Consider the following 20,104-nt stretch of genomic DNA (forward strand, 5'->3'; position numbering starts at 1 on the left):
ATAACCGAAACACGTTTTTTCCGAGAAATTCCCCTCGGGGCCGCAAGCAACCCAACTCCACCCAACCAACACTTACCGAGGGTGCCCTGCTGTTTCGCAATGTCGCATAATCCGACATTTCTCCGCTCAGACCGCCTGCAGGACCGCCTCCCGTACCACCCTGACTGACACCACCGTTTCCGCCCCCGCCAATCCCGCTGGTGCCCATCAGCAACGAGCTCAGATTGGACGCATAATTGCGTGGCTGGATGGTGGCGTACGTGTTATCGCCACCCCCCTGGGACACCAGTTCCGGGTACGAATCCCGCCGATCCAGCCCCAGGACCAGGGCCTGTTCCTGCTGTTGCATCGCGTGGTGCTGGTGCTGATGCTGGTGGCTGGCCATCGACGACGATGTGTTGTTCGAGTTGTTCAACTGCTGCTGCTGTTGGTGGTGCTGTTGCGTCAATTCCGGCTCGGAAAACACTTGCATCGTCAGTTCCTGCTCCTCGTAGAGCTTTAATTTCCTAGATTCGTGGGAGAAGGGTGAGAGGGGGAAAGAATGAGTGCAAAAAAGGAAATCGATTTTGAATGCGACATATGGATGAACCGGGGGGTTGTTGGTGCATGCTTGCTGGCTGATATTGACTTACTGCTCAATCCAAAGTGGATTCTCGGTCGTATTTAAATCTTCGATAATCTGCTTTTTGATCAAGGCGTCCTTTCTTCTGGTTTCATTCGGAATCGTAATGACCCTGTGTAAGAGAAGACAAAAATTAAGATTAGAAGAGTTGAAGATGAGGGTGCACTGCACTGCGGTTCGATCGATAGAATGTCATGGAGGTGCACGGTGCTTCTTCTGTTGTAGTTATAGGAAAAATCAATTTAATTTCTTGTATCATCCAATTACCAGGTATTAATGCATGACTACATTTGTATTTACGAGTTAATAGAAGACTTTGAATAAACATCATGATATCTCAAGCATAAAAAGGCATGTCAATCATAACCATTTTGCAATTCCTGGCGGTACTTACTTACCTTACCGATCAGGCTAAGGCCGGGGTGGCCTCTGCTGTACATAGTAGCCGTCTCCATTCCACTCGGTCCATGACTGTTTGTCTAGAGCTCCGCACTCTGCGTAGGGTCCGCAGATCGTTCTCCACTTGATCGACCCACCTAGCTCGATGCGCTTCACGTCTTCTTGTACCGGTCGGATGACTCTCGAGAATCATTTTAGCCAGGTTGCTATCCGACATCCTGATGATGTGACCCGCCCACCACCGTAGCCTCCCGATTTTCGCGGTATGGACGATGCACAATGGTCCGAATCCACGTTTTAGCAGGAAAAAAATTCGTATCTCTGTTTTCGTTAATTTTAGGCATTTTGTGTCTTCAGAGAAGTTGTTTGCATTTGTTTGCTGCATCTTTTCCAAAAAAAATTGATTAGGGTGGTCCTCGTCCTAACTCAAATCTGGAAAAGAATTTTTTAATTTTAAGTCATACGCGATCGAGTTCTTCAGAAAAGTTGTAGGCAATGCTATTTTGAGCAACTTTGCCGAATACGCCGTTTATCTAGCTCTTAATTTGAACATAGTAGGTCAATTTTAAGTTTTGACTTAGGGTGAGCCATCCAAAAACGGTTTTTTCGCAATAACTTTTTTATTTCATTTTTTTCGAAGATGTGAGCTTCGGAGCATTTGAAGAGCAAGTAATGACGCATATTTGTTCTGAACATTGCACGTTGCTAAGTCTTGCCATTCAAATGTTATGGGCAATTTTGACTTAAAATCAACGATGTCTTCAAATGCTTATATCTCTAGGATCTGGTAAAATAAAAAAAGTTCTTTAAGCGGAATTTGGAAGGTCACATATAAAGCCAAATTTGGAGCAAATATTACAAGAACGTTATTTTTTAAATTGGAATAAATCGACTCCAAAAATCCCCTTAAAAATTGAAAAAAACACTTATAACTCATACAATTTCAAAGATAGAGTCAAACTGTCTTCGGAAAAAATGTAGGTTTTTACCATGCCTACAAGTTTTCCATACACGATTTTTTTGCAGAACGTGAAACAAAAGCTTGAAATTGATAATTTGATTCTTAGGGGTACATGCTATGTTTTTCTAGGAAATTAGAACGATTATATTCTTTAATAACAAATTATCAATTTCAAGCTTTTGTTTCACATTTTACAAAAAAGTCGTGTATGGGAAACTTTTAGGTATGGTGAAAACCCACATTTTTTCCGAAGACAGTTTGACTCTATCTTTAAAATTGTATGAGTTTTAAGTAGTTTTTCGATTTTTTAAGGGGATTTTTGGAGTCGATTTATTCTAATTTAAAAAATAACGTTCTTGTAATATTTGCTCCACATTTGGCTTTATATGTGACCTTCCAAATGCCGCTTAAAGAACTTTTTTTATTTTACCAGGTCCATGAGATATAAGCATTTGAAGACATCGTTGTTTTTAAGTCAAAATTGCCCATAACATTTGAATGACAAGACCTAGCAACGTGCAATGTTCAGAACAAATATGCATCATTACTTGCTCTTCAAATGCTCGGAAGCTCACATCTTCGAAAAAAATCAAATAAAAAAGTTATTGCAAAAAAACCGTTTTTGGATGGCTCACCCTAAGTCAAAACTTAAAATTGACCTACTATGTTCAAATTAAGAGCTAGATAAACGGCGTATTCGGCAAAGTTGCTCAAAATAGCATTGCCTACAACTTTTCTGAAGAACTCGATCGCGTATGACTTAAAATTAAAAAATTCTTTTCCAGATTTGAGTTAGGACGAGGACCACCCTAATCAAATTTTTTTGGAAAAGATGCAGCAAACAAATGCAAACAACTTCTCTGAAGACACCAAACGCCTAAAATTAACGAAAACAGAGATACGGATTTTTTTCCTGCTAAAACGTGGATTCGGACCATTGTGCGATGGTTGGTTCTCTCAGCAGCTGATGCAGCTCGTGGTTCATTCGCCTTCTCCAAGTCCCGTCTTCCATCTGCACTCCGCCGTAGATGATACGCAAGACCTTCCGTTCGAAAACTCCAAGGGCGCGTTGGTCCTCTGCACGTAGGGTCCATGTTTCGTGCCCATAGAGGAGTACCGGTCCAATCAGCTTTTTGTAGATAGGTCACTTCGTGTTACGGCGAACTTTATTCGATCGTAGAGTTCTGCGGAGTCCAAAGTAGGCACGATTTCCTGCCACAATGCGCCTCTGAATTTCTCTGCTGGTGTCGTTGTCGGCGGTCACCAGTGAGCCCAAGTACACGAATTCTTCAACCGCCTCGATTTCATCACCATCGATATAAATTCAGGGTGGCGGGTGCGGTGATTCCTCCCTGGAGCCCTTTGCCATCATGTACTTTGTCTTCGATACATTAATGACTAATCCGATTCGCCTGGCTTCACTCTTTAGTCGGATATACGTTTCCGCCATCGTCTCAAATTTACGAGCAATAATATCAATATCGTGAAAATCGTCCCACTCGTGTTTATCCCCGCTCTTCTTATTACACCCTCCAAAGCAATGTTGAACAGCAAGCACGAAAGACCATCACCTTGCCGTAACCCTCTGCGAGATTCGAAGGGACTCGAGAGTGTCCCTGATACTCGAACTACGCACATCACTCGATCCATCGTCGCCTTGATCAACCGTATCAGTTTATCCGGGAATCCGTATTCGTGCATAATCTACCATAGCTGTTCTTGATCGATTGTATCATACGCGTATTTGAAATCGATGAACAAGTGTGGGCACGTTGTATTCGCGGCATTTCTGCAACACCTGGCGGATGGCGAACATCTGGTCCTTTGTAGCGCGTTCACCCATAAATCCAGCCTGATATTGCCCCACGAACTCTCTTGCAATCGGTGATAGACGGCGGCATAAAATTTGAGAGAGTATCTTGTAGGCAGCGCTCAGTAGTGTGATCGCGCGGTAGTTCCCGCAATCCAACTTGTCGCCCTTTTAGTAGATGGGACACACGATACCTTCCATCCATTCCTCCGGAAATACTTCCTCCTCCCAAATCTTGGTAATGACCCAGTGTTGTGCTCTCACCAGTGCTTCTCCTCCGTATTTTAGAAGCTCGCTTGGTAGTTGATCTGCTCCAGCGGCTTTGTTGTTTTTCAACCGGCCAACCTCCTCCTCAATCTCTTGGAGGTCAGGGGCCGGAAGTCTTTCGTCCTGTGCACATACTCCTAGATCTGTTACCACGCCACCTTCGGTACTTGCAACGTCGCCATTGAGGTGCTCATAGTAATGCTGCCGCCACCTCTCGACCACCTCACGCTCGCTCGTGAAAATAATCCCGTGTTTATCTTGGCCCATGTCGGCTGGTGGCACAAAGCCTCTGCGCGAGCGGTTCAGCTTCTCGTAGAACTTTCGTATGTCCTTAGCGCGGTACAGCTCTTCCATCGCTTCGCGATTTCGTTCTTCCTGCTGACGCTTCTTCATCCGGAAGACTGAGTTCTGCCTGTTCCGCGCCTGTTTGTAACGTGCCTCATTCGCTCTCGTACGGTGTTGCAGCATTCTCGCCTATGCTGCATTTTTCTCGTTTTTCAACTGTTCACATTCGCCGTCGTACTAGTCGTTTCTGTGATTCGGAGTCGCGAAGCCTAGTGCTGTAGCCGAGGTACTACCTATGGCGGATCGGATGTCCCTCCAGCCATCTTCAAGTGTAGCTGCGCCAAGCTGCTCTTCCGTTGGTAGGGCCACTGCTAACTGCTGCGCGTAGTCTTGAGCCACTTCTACGTTACGAAGTTGCTCGATGTTGAGCCGCGGCGTTAGACTTCGACGCGTGGTGATAACTGTCGAAAGTTTTGAGCGCATGCATACAGCGACTAAGTAGTGATCCGAATCTATATTCGCACTGCGGTATGTGCGGACATTGGTTATATCCAAGAAGAATTTACCGTCGATTAGAACGTGATCGATTTGGTTTTCTGTTTGATGGTCGGGTGATCTCCAGGTGGCTTTGTGGATATCTTTGCGGGGGAAGAAGGTGCTTCGGAGTACCATACCACGGGAGGCTGCAAAGTTTACGCATCGCTGGCCGTTATCATTCGATACGGCGTGCAGGCTGTTTCGCCAGATTACCGGTCTGTACATTTCCTCCCTTCCTACCTGCGCGTTCATGTCGCCGACAACGATTTTCACGTCACGCGGCGAGCAACCATCGTATGTTTGCTCTAACTGCGCGTAGAACGCTTCTTTCTCGTCATCGGGTCTCCCTTCGTGTGGGCAGTGGACGTTGATGATGCTGTAGTTGAAGAAACGGCCCTTAACTCTTAACATGCACATCCTTGCGTTGATCGGCTGCCACCCGATCACACGTTGTCGCATCTTGCCCAACACTATAAATCCTGTTCCCAGTTCATTGGTGGTGCCACAGCTTTGGTAGAAGGTAGCCGCTCGATGCCCGCTTTTCCACACTTTCTGTCCAGTCCAACAAAGTTCCTGCAACGCCACGATGTCGAAGTTGCGGGGATGTAGTTCGTCGTAGATTATCCTGTCACATCCTGCGAAGCCTAGTGACTTGCAATTCCATGTTCCAAGTTTCCAATCGTAGTCCTTATTTCGTCGCGTGGGTCTTTGCCGATTGTATCGAGTCGTATTTTCTCCTATGTTATTCGCAATGGGGATTTTTACGGGTGGCTTATTGGGCCTACGCCAACACTCCTGTCTCGCCGGAGGGCCATCGTGCCAGTTCTGTTTAACGTCCCAACCAACACTGGGACGACCACGCTGATGGGGCTACCACCTTGGATCTAGCTGGGCGTGGTGCAGCGTTTCTTACTCAGCCGCTGGATGCCAGAACAGACGCTGTTTGAGCCGCACCTCCTTGGTGAACAGACACTCGGATCGTACCTCCTCAATCTAGCTGAAGTCAGAAGGACAACAGTGCCCAGGCTGCACTACCAGCTAAGCACACAACTCTTAGCTGGCGGTCTTTGTCATCGCTTGACCCGTGGAAGCATGAGGACCAGAGCTATATAGGACGCTCTCCTTATCGACTCACCGTTTTGCAGCCTGTCAACAAGGCCTTGTGTTATGGCGACAAAGGAGATTCGTTAGTCTGCGAGGAGATAAGCCGGATCTAATCGTCAGTTGTCAGCGGTGATATGGAGGTTGACACAATCAACGAGGCTTGTGCGACTACGTATGCAAAGTCCCTATGAAAAGGTTCTCCGACGCTCCTGCAGTTCCTCATATATTGGAGGACCGTGAGAACGGATAGTGATGTCAGCAGAACGTGCGATGATATCGAATATTGGACAGGTTGCGTCAGCCGAGTGACGACGAATTCAAAACATTAATGCTGGGAGCAGAGGGAATGTTCAACAGTTGTCCGCTAACCTGACTTCCCTTAGAAGCAGCAGATTAAGAAGCGACCACTCAAAAGCTCATCTTGTTCCAGCTGATTGTGAACGAAGTGGTTCAAGAATGTAAAATCGGTGGAGCCTGGTGACCTACCTCTGTAAAAAAGATGAGCAAACAAGGCATAGTTAGGGAAGAGGACAGATTCTGGAGACCTTCCTAGGCAAATTCGGCCGAGTTCGACGTGCAGTGGTACAGACTACCCGAGTAGTCTTGGCCAGTCCACAATTGAAACAATGATGATCTGGACGTGAATGCTGATAGTTACAGAAGAAGACAACTCACGATCTCCGTCGTGGCTAGAGACATCCAGACCAGGCTTGGTTGAGCTGATGTAGTTTATAGTGTAGTCGAGTGTTTGAATAGTGGTGCAAGCAAGCATCGATGGAGTCTGTTGCCACCGGATTAGGTGGTGCTGCTGTTGGTATCGGAGCAAAACATGACGATGGTGAATTTGTTGATGGATGCTGATAAAGCTGGAGCGGATTCCAGCTTTGAAATATGATGTTTGAAGGTAACTGATGTTTACAGGGCCCCGGACGACATTGCACAGAGCTGTAGTGTGTTGGTAATACATGCACTTGAATATTAAGCATACACCTGGCTTCTATCGCTCAGCCCAGCTTATAACGTTTCCGTGCCAGGAATTATTTGGGTATACCTTGACGTAGAATAGATCACATTTCTTGACTGACAGCGCACCTTGATGATATTTAGATGGCTGAACCGTCGACGGACAAAGTAGGTTCAGGCTGGAATGAATTTTGCGCCCAAACATTACTTCTAACTGCTAGTGAACTGCATGCCGTTGTCGCATAGCTAGCGTTTCTGGCATGCCGAGGAGAGCAAACAGACTCCTTAATTAAGACACGATTTGGCTAGGACAATTTCCACCCACTTGGAATATGAATCGATATCTCTTGGTTCGGGATGGCCCGCAGACCTCCGCGGTTTCTTATCGTTATCCGTGATGATGCAGGCTATGACGAAGTTTTTTTTCTACTTGGCCGTGTTAGCCGGGACAGAATCTCGACGTTCTCGAACTTCCTAGTGTTCACGTAGCCGATGTTCAAGTCGTAGAGTAGTAGTTCAAACGAACGAGGGATTTCTTTCTTCGAATTGAAGATTCGAAGCAATGCAGTGGTGCGTGATCGGTGTGAAATTGCGACTGAACAGCATCTTGTAGAACTTGGCCACGTTGAAGATGATGCACTACCTTCAGCGACCCATTCGAGAAGGTGTGGTTGATGGTCGAAACGACTCCTACGAACGATGCATCGGCTGAAACCACTATTCCGAGCTGTGGATTGTGCGTCGGAAACAAAATCAGAAGCAAATACGACTGGAGAATTTGCTTGAACGTGGTAAATGACATCTTGTGTTCTGCCGTCCAGGTCGCTTTGAGGAGTTCATCTAACGGATAGCGGGCAACGCTGATGGCATCGAGCTGCTAGAATACTCGGGATGCTGCCTTCACTCCTGAAAGGGGACCTATTGTACCGGTAGAGATCTCAATGAGTATTAAGAGAGCGGCTCCCGGCAGCTTTTGTCCACTTCTATCAGAAGAAATGTTTTGAGCTGATCCAGTTCGGAATCAACGGTGATGTACTTGACACATGCCACTGGCCACTATAGCTGTAAAACTGGACATTTTCCTTCCGTCAGCGTGAACTTGGTCGTCGCCTTCGTGCACAGCTCTGATGCATCGCCTGCGAAGGCTGTTTTAATTTTTGATGGACCGCTGAGGGATATCGTAGAGCTGCGAACCTGATAGCAGAATTGGTCCATTTGGCACCAACCCTAGCTTGAATGTAACGATGAAATCTAGTTCAAGCAGATTGAGCTGCTGTTTCACCACGTAAAAACGACTAGTGCCTGATTTTCTTCCATGTTTACTCAAAGATGATGCTGATATCCGACGTAGTATCGAACTGTTGACTGACTTGTATGCCGTTGTCTTCAACCTTCGCGAATCTTCGTCACTTACGTATGTTGATTATCTGCACACATCTGGTCGTTGATTGCTTCGCTGTGTACCGCGTAATTCAAACAAGGCGGTACTGGAACGGTACTCTTCTGAGGACTGCATTTCGAATCTGCTGAAATCTGCACATGGAATGGAAGCTCCACTTGCCGTACTGCCAACGAAAACGTTATCTCGATAATCGTTGTAAGGTGCTTGACTTTGAGAAGCCTCTGACATTCGTCCGAAATCTGCTCCTGTGTAACGTTGTTTCGCTCTTCAATGCTGGCTCAACATTGTTATCTCAGTTTCTCTTACCGTACGTTTCCTCTGCTACCAAATTCGCGCAGAAGAGGCTGTCTCCTTAGGTACACGATACACTACGCTACGCCGATGCGATACAGCGTTTCATACTCAGTCGCTGGATGTCAAAACAGACGAAGTTTGAGCCACACGTTCTTAGAGAACAGATACTCAGAACGTACCTCCTCAATCTTCCTGAAGTCAGAAGAACAACAGTTCAACACACGGTCGTTTATGATGTGGAATAGGATGCAAAAGTGGAGGCGATATACGCACATTTTACACGCGGTTAAATGGAAGCATGTACGTATATGGCCTCCACTTTCGCATCCTATTCAACATCATATAAGACTTTGTGTTAGCTGGGAGGCTGCACAACCAGCTAAGCACGGTTATAGTTATCTACTGACCAGTGTGGAAGCATGACGTGGAAACTTGTGAGAACTATAGCTACATATCGATTACCGCCCCCATTCGCAAAATAGTCTCATCTTTGCTGGGTTTCCTATTAATATGGGACAGTTATGCGAGTGGGGGTAGTTTATTACTTGCTCAATACCTAAGACCTATCCAAGTAACCAAAAGTTCTGCTTCCCATGACAAAATGCACTCTCAAGTTCCGCGAAGTTCAGATAAAGTTCCGAATGGAACTTGCTGGCTGCTTAAGAGGCTAACGATGAGCCTTGCTGGAACTTTGATCACAAGTTCCGGCAAGGCTCATTGTTAGCCTCTTAGGCAGGCAGAAAGTTCCATTTGGAACTTTATCTGAACTTCGCTGAACTTTAAAGCTGTTTATGATGCTACTCGGAACTTTGTCGGAACATTCAAGTTCATAAAAAGTTCAGTTCAGTAGCATTGTGTTTTAATGAAGAATAAATTTATTTCTCTTACAGAAAACAACTGTTTAAGCATACACGAATAAAAGACAAATATGAATTTATCAAATCAATGAATACTAGGCTCGAGCAAAAAAAAATCCACCCATGCGATTCGAGCCGATAGTCGCTGCGTGAGAACCCTACGCTCTACCACAGTACTACAGTTTCGATTGAGTGAACAGCAACTAAAGTCTGACTTGAATCGATTTTTGGCAGCTAGTTTTGCACATTTGTACAGTAGTAAAGTTAGCTTGACTTTGTTAAGTGTCTTCAGCAGCACAGCGGTAAGTCGGCAGGCTATCACGCAGGAGGATCCAGTTCATATCTACATAGCAGTGACATGTAGGAAAATATAATTATCAGAAGCAATTTCAAGACATGAATCATAATCCCACCAACAGAGTTGTGATTCTGAAAAACACTTTTTTGTTTCTGCATGAATTTTGTCAAAGTTCTGTCAGAAGCTGCTTAGAAGGCTATCTAGCGTGCTTATGTGAACTTTCAAGTTCCAAAATTACTTAAAAATGAAGCAGCTGAGAAGGCTAAAGAGCAACCTCGAACGAGCTGCTTAGCTTATAAAGTACGCTTTTATCTGAACTTTTGGTTACTTGGGCAGTACCTGGTAGCTGTTAGATGTAAATATATACAAATCAACTGACATTTAAAGTTTTAGGGATACTATTTTCACGATAATATCCACAAACAAAGCACCGTGTGGACGAGAAGGTATTGATTTTGCTCTTTCCGCACTGCTTTGATTACCGCAGCTTAAAGGATGCAAAATCGAAAGTTCCATTTCATGCTCCATGGCATGTGAGTGTGTGTTCTTGTCATACGGGCGCAGGACGGAATAACTTACCAATGTTTGAGGCAGCAGCACAGGACGATGAAGCTGACGGCACCGACAAACAGCACTATCAGCAGAGCGATTATCGCAGCCAGGGCCAGATCGAACTCGTCCTGCACGTTGGTTGCGTAGGCCGGGACCACGTTCTCGATCGAAAAGCCGGCGTTGTAATCCTGCGTTTAAGTGGAAGAGAGAGATAGAGAGAGAAAAGAGGTCGAGATAAGTGCATATATCGTTATAAGCAGGGCTCAATGGAGGTCATATCCAGAACAAGGACGACGACTTGCTCGTTCTCAATGAATCGGCTCGATGGATGCCCTCGGCAACAGGAGGGGGAATGAATGATGCACAAACCGCGTACCGTATCTACAATTCAAACACGAGATAGGCGCGGGGGGTGGGGGGGGGGTGTGGGGGGATTAGAAAAGAGCATACCAGCAGTACTAATGCCATCGACGAGTCATTGTTTTACGTCGTCCTTGCGTACCTATAGATACCTACAATGCACACGTGTGTATGTGCATGCGTATTTGTGTGGCTCGTTTCAATTTTAATGGATGCTTTGTGCCGATGCATTTGCATTTCAAACATTACATATCGGGGTTGCGTTGCATGGGAATGGGCCGCCGTTTACTGGAATTGGAATTCCAAATAGTACCGGGCCTCAAAATTCTGTTACAATTCTAATGAACGTTTGATCATCAAGAGGGTGTGCGGGGAGTCACTGTCATTTGAATGCATAATGATGCTCCTACGTGGGGGGAGTTTTGACTGATTTTGTGATATGTTAATGGGCAGCCTTTTGATGCAATGTAACCTTCAAAGGCCGCTAAAACAGTTCAAAGCTAGATAAATTTGATGCTCGGACGCTAGACATCGATGTTCGTTTGGAATAGCAGCAGCCTTTTGGAAATTTAGGCACAACAAGCACATTTGGGATTCCCGGAAATTTCCATTGGAAACATACTGTTCAAAGCCAAATGTTATTTTTAGATTGTTTTTGGCACAATTCAAAGCAAAATTTTGAATGTTACAGTAGCAGACAGATTTGCTTTGAATTGAGCCTGGACTGGATATGGATTGCAATCAGATTGAATTCGACTTGTATTAGAATTGTATTGGATTTGGATTGGATTTGGATTGGATTTGGATTGGATTTGTATTGGATTTGGATTGGATTTGGATTTGGATTGGATTTGGATTTGGATTTGGATTAGATTTGGATTGGATTTGGATTGGATTTGGATTGGATTTGGATTGGATTTGGATTGGATTTGGATTGGATTTGGATTGGATTTGGATTGGATTTGGATTGGATTTGGATTGGATTTGGATTGGATTTGGATTGGATTTGGATTGGATTTGGATTGGATTTGGATTGGATTTGGATTGGATTTGGATTGGATTTGGATTGGATTTGGATTGGATTTGGATTGGATTTGGATTGGATTTGGATTGGATTTGGATTGGATTTGGATTGGATTTGGATTGGATTTGGATTGGATTTGGATTAGATTTGGATTGGATTTGGATTGGATTTGGATTGGATTTGGATTGGATTTGGATTGGATTTGGATTGGATTTGGATTGGATTTGGATTGGATTTGGATTGGATTTGGATTGGATTTGGATTGGATTTGGATTGGATTTGGATTGGATTTGGATTGGATTTGGATTGGATTTGGATTGGATTTGGATTGGATTTGGATTGGATTTGGATTGGATTTGGATTGGATTTGGATTGGATTTGGATTGGATTTGGATTGGATTTGGATTGGATTTGGATTGGATTTGGATTGGATTTGGATTGGATTTGGATTGGATTTGGATTGGATTTGGATTGGATTTGGATTGGATTTGGATTGGATTTGGATTGGATTTGGATTGGATTTGGATTGGTTTTGGATTGGATTTGGATTAGATTTGGATTGGATTGGATTGGATTGGATTTGGATTGGATTTGGATTGGATTTGGATTGGATTTGGATTGGATTTGGATTGGATTTGGATTGGATTTGGATTGGATTGGATTTGGATTGGATTTGGATTGAATTTGGATTGGATTTGGATTGGATTTGGATTGGATTGGATTTGGATTGGATTTGGATTGAATTTGGATTGAATTTGGATTGGATTTGGATTGGATTTGGATTTAGATTGGATTTGGATTGGATTTGGATTGGATCTGGATTGGATTTGGATTGGATTTGGATTGGATTTGGATTGGATTTGGATTGGATTTGGATTGGATTTGGATTGGATTTGGATTGGATTTGGATTGGATTTGGATTGGATTTGGATTGGATTTGGATTGGATTTGGATTGGATTTGGATTGGATTTGGATTGGATTTAGATTGGATTTGGATTGGATTTGGATTGGATTTGGATTGGATTTGGATTGGATTTGGATTGGATTTGGATTGGATTTGGATTGGATTTGGATTGGATTTGGATTGGATTTGGATTGGATTTGGATTGGATTTGGATTGGATTTGGATTGGATTTGGATTGGATTTGGATTGGATTTGGATTGGATTTGGATTGGATTTGGATTGGATTTGGATTGGATTTGGATTGGATTTGGATTGGATTTGGATTGGATTTGGATTGGATTTGGATTGGATTTGGATTGGATTTGGATTGGATTTGGATTGGATTTGGATTGGATTTGGATTGGATTTGGATTGGATTTGGATTGGATTTGGATTGGATTTGGATTGGATTTGGATTTGGATTGGATTTGGATTGGATTTGGATTGGATTTGGATTGGATTTGGATTGGATTTGGATTGGATTTGGATTGGATTTGGATTGGATTTGGATTGGATTTGGATTGGATTTGGATTGGATTTAGATTGGATTTGGATTGGATTTGGATTGGATTTGGATTGGATTTGGATTGGATTTGGATTGAATTTGGATTTAGCTCGGATGTGGATTGATTTTGTTTCAGCATTGAATCCAACTCACCTGTAGGAAATCATACTTGGCGTCGATCTCCCGCAGAATCTCCTCCACCGACACGATCGTCTGCGAGCTCATGTCGATCGCGTGGAAGTACATATCGCACCAATCCATCCGGATGCGACCTAAGCTATCCACGTGGTACCGAATCTCGTCGACAATTATTAACTTCTGTGTAGCGTTCGACAGTTCGGATATGATCTCATCTCGCTCCATGTGTACTTCAGACGGAGGCCTGGACAAAATCACCCGAACCAGTTGTTCCGGGTTGAAGATCCAGACGTAGACCTTGGCAGTGGCTACACGTTCCGGAGACTCGACCTCTTTGGCTACGATATCTAGAATGAACCGATCCTGGTTGTACTCGGCCATGTAGGTCGCAGTGTTGATTCGACCGTCCTTGGTAATGCTGAAGGGACTCGGGACGATACTTCCCGTTGTCTTGGTAGCTCCGTATTTATACAGATATGATCCACTGATGAACAGCTCCATGGTGGAGTTGACTCCCAGATCGCGATCGGTTGCGTTAACGATGGTGACCAGTTCGTTAATGGTGGCCTTCGAGCTCACTCCGGCGTAGTAGACCTCTTGTTTGAAGACTGGCGGATTGTCATTAACATCCAGGACTGTGATCCAAACTTTGGCCACTGTACTGTCCCGTTCCAGCTTTTTGATCGACATCATCATCCGGTCGCGTTCGGTGATCAGTAGGTCCTGCTTCTTGCTGGCTTGAATATACAGAGCGTAGACATCGGCCTCCTCGCGGTCCAGCGTTTTGTTGGTGTAGATGTCGCCGGTGGTTTTGTCCACGTAGAACGCACCGTCCTCGTTGCCGAGCAGCATGTAGTAGTAGATCTTCGGATCGGGCATATCGTAGTAGGCCTGGATTTTGCCGATCCGGATGTCCCGAGGGCTGTTCTCGGCGATGAAGAACCGGTACGGATTGGACGCATCCGGAAACTCCGGATGGTTCTCGTTGACGTCCACCAGAAGGACGGTTAGGAACCGTAGCGTTTCGAACCATGCTGGAGTGCCCTGATCACGGGCTACCAGGATCAGCTCGAAGCGGGCCTGCTTCTTGCGATCGAGGGGCTTGCGGATGCGCAGCTCTCCGGACATCTCGTTGATGATGAACTCGTCTGTTTCCTGGACGTTCTGGTTGTTGACCTGAGGGAGGAAGGTGTGATTCATTAGAAGGTGATTTTAGGTTAAGGAACAGAAAAGTATTGCTGTTAAGTTTGTACAATTGAATTTACACAGATCCCATCTAGTTTCTATAATTGCTCTCATTTTACAAGTTCTTCTAATTTCTCTGGCTCGTCTAGTTCCTCTAACTCTTCTAGTTCTTCTAGGACTTCTAATGCCTCTTGATCGCTCATTCAACTGATTAATCTTGTCCTGTGACTTCTATAGTTCTTTAAGTTTTCGTAGTTCCTCTATTCTCTCTAGCTCTTCTAGAAGTTTAAGTTCTTCGTAGATCCTGTAGATAATGTAGTACTTCTCTAGCTAATTTAGCGCCTACTACTATTTAAGCTTTAATTGTTTCTTGAGTTATTTTAGCTCCTCGAGTTCTCTTGATTTATCTTGGAAGATCTTTTATCTCCTCAAATACCTGTAAGTTCTGAAGTTTCCATAAATCTTTTATTTTCTCTAGTTTCTGTTTTTCGTGTAGGTCTTCTAGTTATACTGCCATTTCTCTTAGTTCCTGAATTTTTTTTCTTCAGTTCTTGTATTACCTATTACAAAAACTACAACAGTTTGTTGTTGCTCCACTAAGTCCATGTCCCCATGTGTATATTGTAAGGAAAGCGCAATGATACACTGTCCAAAGAAGTCCCTAAAAGTTCCTTACCAGAACAGAAATCGAATCCGCCGATATCGGGATAAGCGATCCTATGAATTATCCATAAACAAACTGGACACCCTTAGTTTCAGTGGTTTGCGTAACTGCTTGAATTCTTCTAGCTCTTTCAGTTTACTTTTTCTTTTCGAGTAGTCTATCTGGTATCCCTTCTAGCTTCTCCAGATTCTCTGGTAGCTCTAGTTTTTTTCTACTGCATCCAGTATTGTTTCGTTTCAATACTATCTGTTGTTTCTGTGGCTTCGTAGGTTCCCCTATCCTGGCAATCCTTAAGTTTCTTTAGTTCCGCAAGTAGTGAATCTAGTTTCACTTGTTCCTGCAGATCCTGTGGAGCCTCGTAGCCGTGCGGTTAGGGTCACCAAGCTTATAATCGCACCATGCTATGGGGTGAGGGTTCGATTCCCGCTTCGGGCGTTGAAACTTTTCATGAGAATAGTTTCTTCCCCGTTTCCACTGGTGCATGCTCCGTTGTCCATTGTCTAATGTTAAGTTTAAAACAGTCTGTACAGCCGAAAACTGAAGACGTTGTCCGTGTCTTTTATCCCCTAGTTCCTCAATTTTCTACTTTTTTTTATCTAATTACATTAGTTTTTTGTAATTCCTCTTAATCATATAGACAACCAAGAAATTACGAAGGCGACTAACTATCAACAACGGATGATAAATAATAGCGGTTCGAAGGGGAGACCCAATAGAAAGGAGACATCAATCAATAACGACGTAGTTGGAGAATCTGCCGATGCGTTCCGAAGTTTGAGTTTTTTTTTGTTTTCAGCTGCGTCGCAGTGAAAACGAGTAGTAACACGATGCGGAGCGAGCACCAAGAAAGCCAGCAGAAGCTTGCGTTCCCAAATCATCGAGGGCTCACGTAAAACTCAATCTACCTCACAGCTCAAAAGTCGAGCTTGGTCGAGATTAGGAGAAAGATGAACGAACTCTTCGAGTTTGTCAAGGGTTGAAGTGCTCCTGAAGATTAACCGAGGGATATCAACCATCAAGTCCCCCATTTCAGTTGTAGAAAGTGAGCAGAAGGCATTCAAGTTGAGAGCGGAAACAGCCCCAGGTTGAGGTACGGCTGAACATCAGGAAACGCTGAAGTGGCACCGGAATAGACGCAGAGAAAAAGGACTGTGACACGTCACGAGAACAGGAAGTCCCAAAGAAGCAAAACAGCGAACGGCAGCGTGTCAGCAATCGGAGTGGATCGGCGTACTGACGAGAGCCAGTAGGCAAAGAAGAAAATGCAAAAGGAGAATGAAGTGGAGAAAAGGAACAGAAGAAGAAAGTAGACAGAGGAAAAGGGTGATGCGTTGATCGTCGAAGCGAACGACGAGACAACGTACGCTGCGCTTCTCAGGAGAGTGAGAGAGGTCCCGGTATTAAAGGAGTTGATTGAGAACGTGGTGGAGACCAGACGCACTCGAAGAGGAGAGAAGCGGTTCGAACTTAAGAAGGATCTCAGGATGTGGTGGCAAAATCTTTGGGTGGCGAGGTCAACGTGAATGCTTTGTCACTTGAGGTCATCTGGACGAAATCACGACCGATGAAGAACTGAGGCAGGCATTGTCAGAGCACTGCAACTTCAGAAGACTGATGGTAAAACAGAAGGCGTAAAAAGGCAGGCAGAAATCGGTTAACAAACTTGTGACAATGGGCAGGATCAAAGTCGGGTGGTTAGTTTGCTCGCTGATACTGGCTACTCTAGTCACCAAACAAATGGAGTAATGTATAAAATGTTTGCAGTTAAGTCACCAAGCGAGGTACTGCAAGGGATGAGGTAGATCCGCGCGATGCTGGAGTTGCGGTGGATATGGCGAAGGCATGCCAACAATCAATCACAATCATTATGATTCCGCACTGCAGCTAATGTGGCAGTCGACAATAGAGACTAAATGTGATGTTGCAATCTTTGCATATCCGAATCTGGAGCCCCCGAGAACGACAGGTTTGTAAATAGAGCCCTGATAGCGGCAAGACAAGTCATGGTTAGATCCCTTATCCGAGAAGTACTCAACAGTTCATACCACGGTGTTATGGTTAAGAAGATCAAATAAGTCTTCGTGTGTAGCTGACATACCCCATGGTGGTCGGACGAAGACTACAACTGGGTTTTGGACGCAATCATGCAAAAAGAGAAGAATGAAGACTCGTGTTTCGTTGAGCTTGCGTCACTTCCGTTTGAGCGCATGATGAGCAAGTCGAACAGCTTTAAAAAACTATATGGGAACCAGTGGAGTATCGAATCTTAGTGGTGACGAAGTTGAAGGGCCCAGCGACACCCCTTGAAATGCGTCCGGACAAGTTGAAGACGATTGTGGAAGATCCTTTTCCACATCATGCATTGGCGTATCTAGGATTTTTTCCTAGGGGGTGCCTACCCGATCAGAAAGGCATAACAAAATTATAACCGATTGAGTTATTTATTTCAAAGATTTTTCATAACAAAATGAGTTATAAAATTCGCCGGTTAGGTGTTAAAATAACAAAAATTATAACTAAAATTGCTCTAGCCATAACATCATTATAACAGGTGTTGATACAATTTTAACAAATTTCTAACATCGTGAGATATAATAAATATTGGAATGATCAAAAAATTATAACACATTTTGTTATAAATCAGATATAAATTTATTGGGTAAAAATTGAGATGGGTAAATTTTAACTCATTTTTGAGTAATTTTTATTTAGAGTGTTATTTATTTTTAGCGAAAAGTTTTTTGTAGAAAAAACTTGCCCCACGTAGTATATAAAAAACCCTCTACCAGACGGGAATCGAACCTAGGACGCCAGCCTTCAACTGCAATCCGGCGCCTTTATCAATGAGGCTGTTTCATCACTTGAAGTGACGGGTGGTATATGATCAAGTGGTTCTCCGTTTTGGCGGCTGGTCTATAAATAGACTCATTTGTCCAACGTACATGGAAGAGAAAATATGACGTCACATAAAAGTGTTCTTGATACAATTGATCGCAATGACGTCATCTTAGGATATAATAACAAAAGTGGATATAATTAAGTTATAATTGTAACTCAAGAATTTGCTCAGCATTTTGGCTTTATCTCATGATTCAGACCAGAAATAGGTGTCGTATCTTAATCAATGTTGTAGAGATAGTTAATGGCTCTTAAACAGTGAAAATAGTGGTATACAATTTCACCTTCTGTTGGTGCAAGCGAGTAATTAAATTAGAACATTTTGACATGTGGTATTAAACAATTACATATCTAAATAATGTTCCTCACCATCAAGGAAGCTCCTGCCTATGGCAAAGTTATGCAGTAGTCTTGTGATTGGAAATTTCACCGCTTCGTGGCGTTAGTGTGCATTTCTTAAGATTGCCAGATTTGTGAAATAAAAAAATAAGTGTTTAAAGCACATATTTAACATTACATGATACAACACAACAATTAACATACTAAAGCAATTATGTGACGTTCGCTTTGCCTCGTGATCTCATATAATGTTTTATTTTCAGCAGTTAAACAAGAAATTCCCCCACTAGTCGAAAGCACCTATTCGGTATTTGCTTCGAAATTTGCTCAAAATGCATGATGATGTCCATCAACATTTTGGTAAAAAAATAGCCTTCTGCTATTGATTGGTTTTTGAATAGCTTTTAACAGAGTTTCTCATTTTGAACTACTGCACACTTATTTGATTTCAGTTGAGATTCTGTTTCATTGAGTAAATCCTATTTGAATAACTGCTTTCAAATTGTGGAAAATGAAGGAAATCATTGAAGTCCGATCTGTATTCTATCACGAGTGCCACAAGGATCGGTTTCAGGACCATTGATGTAAGCCTTATTTTTCAACGGCCTTCCGTCATCTTTGAAAGTATGTAATACACCTGATTCTTTTTTTTTGCACGGGTCTGGTTTTTGCTATAACTCAGTCAATTTTTAACCGATTCTCATGAAATTGTGTACACGAATAGTAATATTGGTGTCTACATGTGTACAAAATTTCATGAGAATCGGTTAAAAAATGACTAAGTTATACCAAAAACCAGACCCGTTCAAAAAAAGAATCGGGTGTATCCACATGTTTGCAGATTGTGAAACTTAAAACTTACTTCAGGAATGTTAACAGTTTCAATGAAAGTCAGCCTTTTCATATCCATTTTGTTGCCTCACTTATCATAGCATCATATGACCGTTTGAGAGTTGCATTAACCCTAGTAGGATGTTGGGGTCAATATGACCCAGACAGGCACGCTGGAAGTTCACTGCGCCATCGTGGTTCGAAAAATCTAACATCTTAAGAGGGTTAAATCACGGCATACGTTGAGCATTCAATTTGACTAGATACTCTAGTGTGGCTCACCTACAATAACAACTGTTGGGATTTCTTATTTTTTTAACTACGTTGTTGTGCGATGCTATATAGAATCTTTCACCAAGGACCTAAATATTGTGGCCTCATCACTAAGATACTGATGATCTTAAGGCTTAAGCACCCGTCATCATTTTTCGGAAAGTAAAAAGCAGTTTTCTCGCTGTAAATCAAAACATCAACCATGACAATATGATGGATTGAATTGTTCAACGTTAACCAGCCGCAGTTTATCACGGAAAGATTGCGCCCGTTTGATTTGTACAAGGTGGCTGAGTATACGTAACAGCTCCCACCCGGCGGCTGCAAAAACAGTTTTAGCCAAGGTGCACACCAGGTACAAACTATACGTGCGCAGTCTGGCGCGATCTGATGCTGCGCGTTTCGAACGCAGCTGGCTGAGAATCTAAGATAAGCGCGACAATATCTATCTGAGCTTTCTTAGGGTCTGTTCCAATTGGTGTAAAATTTATTTTCACTTAAACTTGACAGTTCGATATTTTTTTCGATTGCAGAACTTTCAAGTTTCAGTGTCGAACTGCCAAATTTAAGTAAAAATTAATCTTAATTCGCA

The 20,104-nt window shown here is 43.4% G+C and overlaps 1 protein-coding gene across 3 annotated transcripts in view; it reads right to left on the minus strand.

The window, feature by feature from the left end:
* Positions 1 to 20,104, minus strand: part of LOC109400937 (cadherin-87A) — a 1,070,191-nt gene that overhangs the window by 26,407 nt on the left and 1,023,680 nt on the right. For all 3 annotated transcript variants that reach the window (XM_062846776.1, XM_062846777.1, XM_062846778.1), the window contains 4 exons: positions 13,338 to 14,498; positions 10,379 to 10,539; positions 633 to 734; positions 77 to 506 (listed from right to left, as the gene is read on the minus strand). In XM_062846776.1, coding sequence (XP_062702760.1) covers positions 77 to 506; positions 633 to 734; positions 10,379 to 10,539; positions 13,338 to 14,498 — 1,854 coding nt within the window. The remainder of the gene's footprint in view (positions 1 to 76; positions 507 to 632; positions 735 to 10,378; positions 10,540 to 13,337; positions 14,499 to 20,104) is intronic.

The sequence above is a fragment of the Aedes albopictus genome, chromosome 1 (assembly GCF_035046485.1).
Source record: "Aedes albopictus strain Foshan chromosome 1, AalbF5, whole genome shotgun sequence".
In the NCBI taxonomy this organism is placed as follows: domain Eukaryota; kingdom Metazoa; phylum Arthropoda; class Insecta; order Diptera; family Culicidae; genus Aedes; species Aedes albopictus.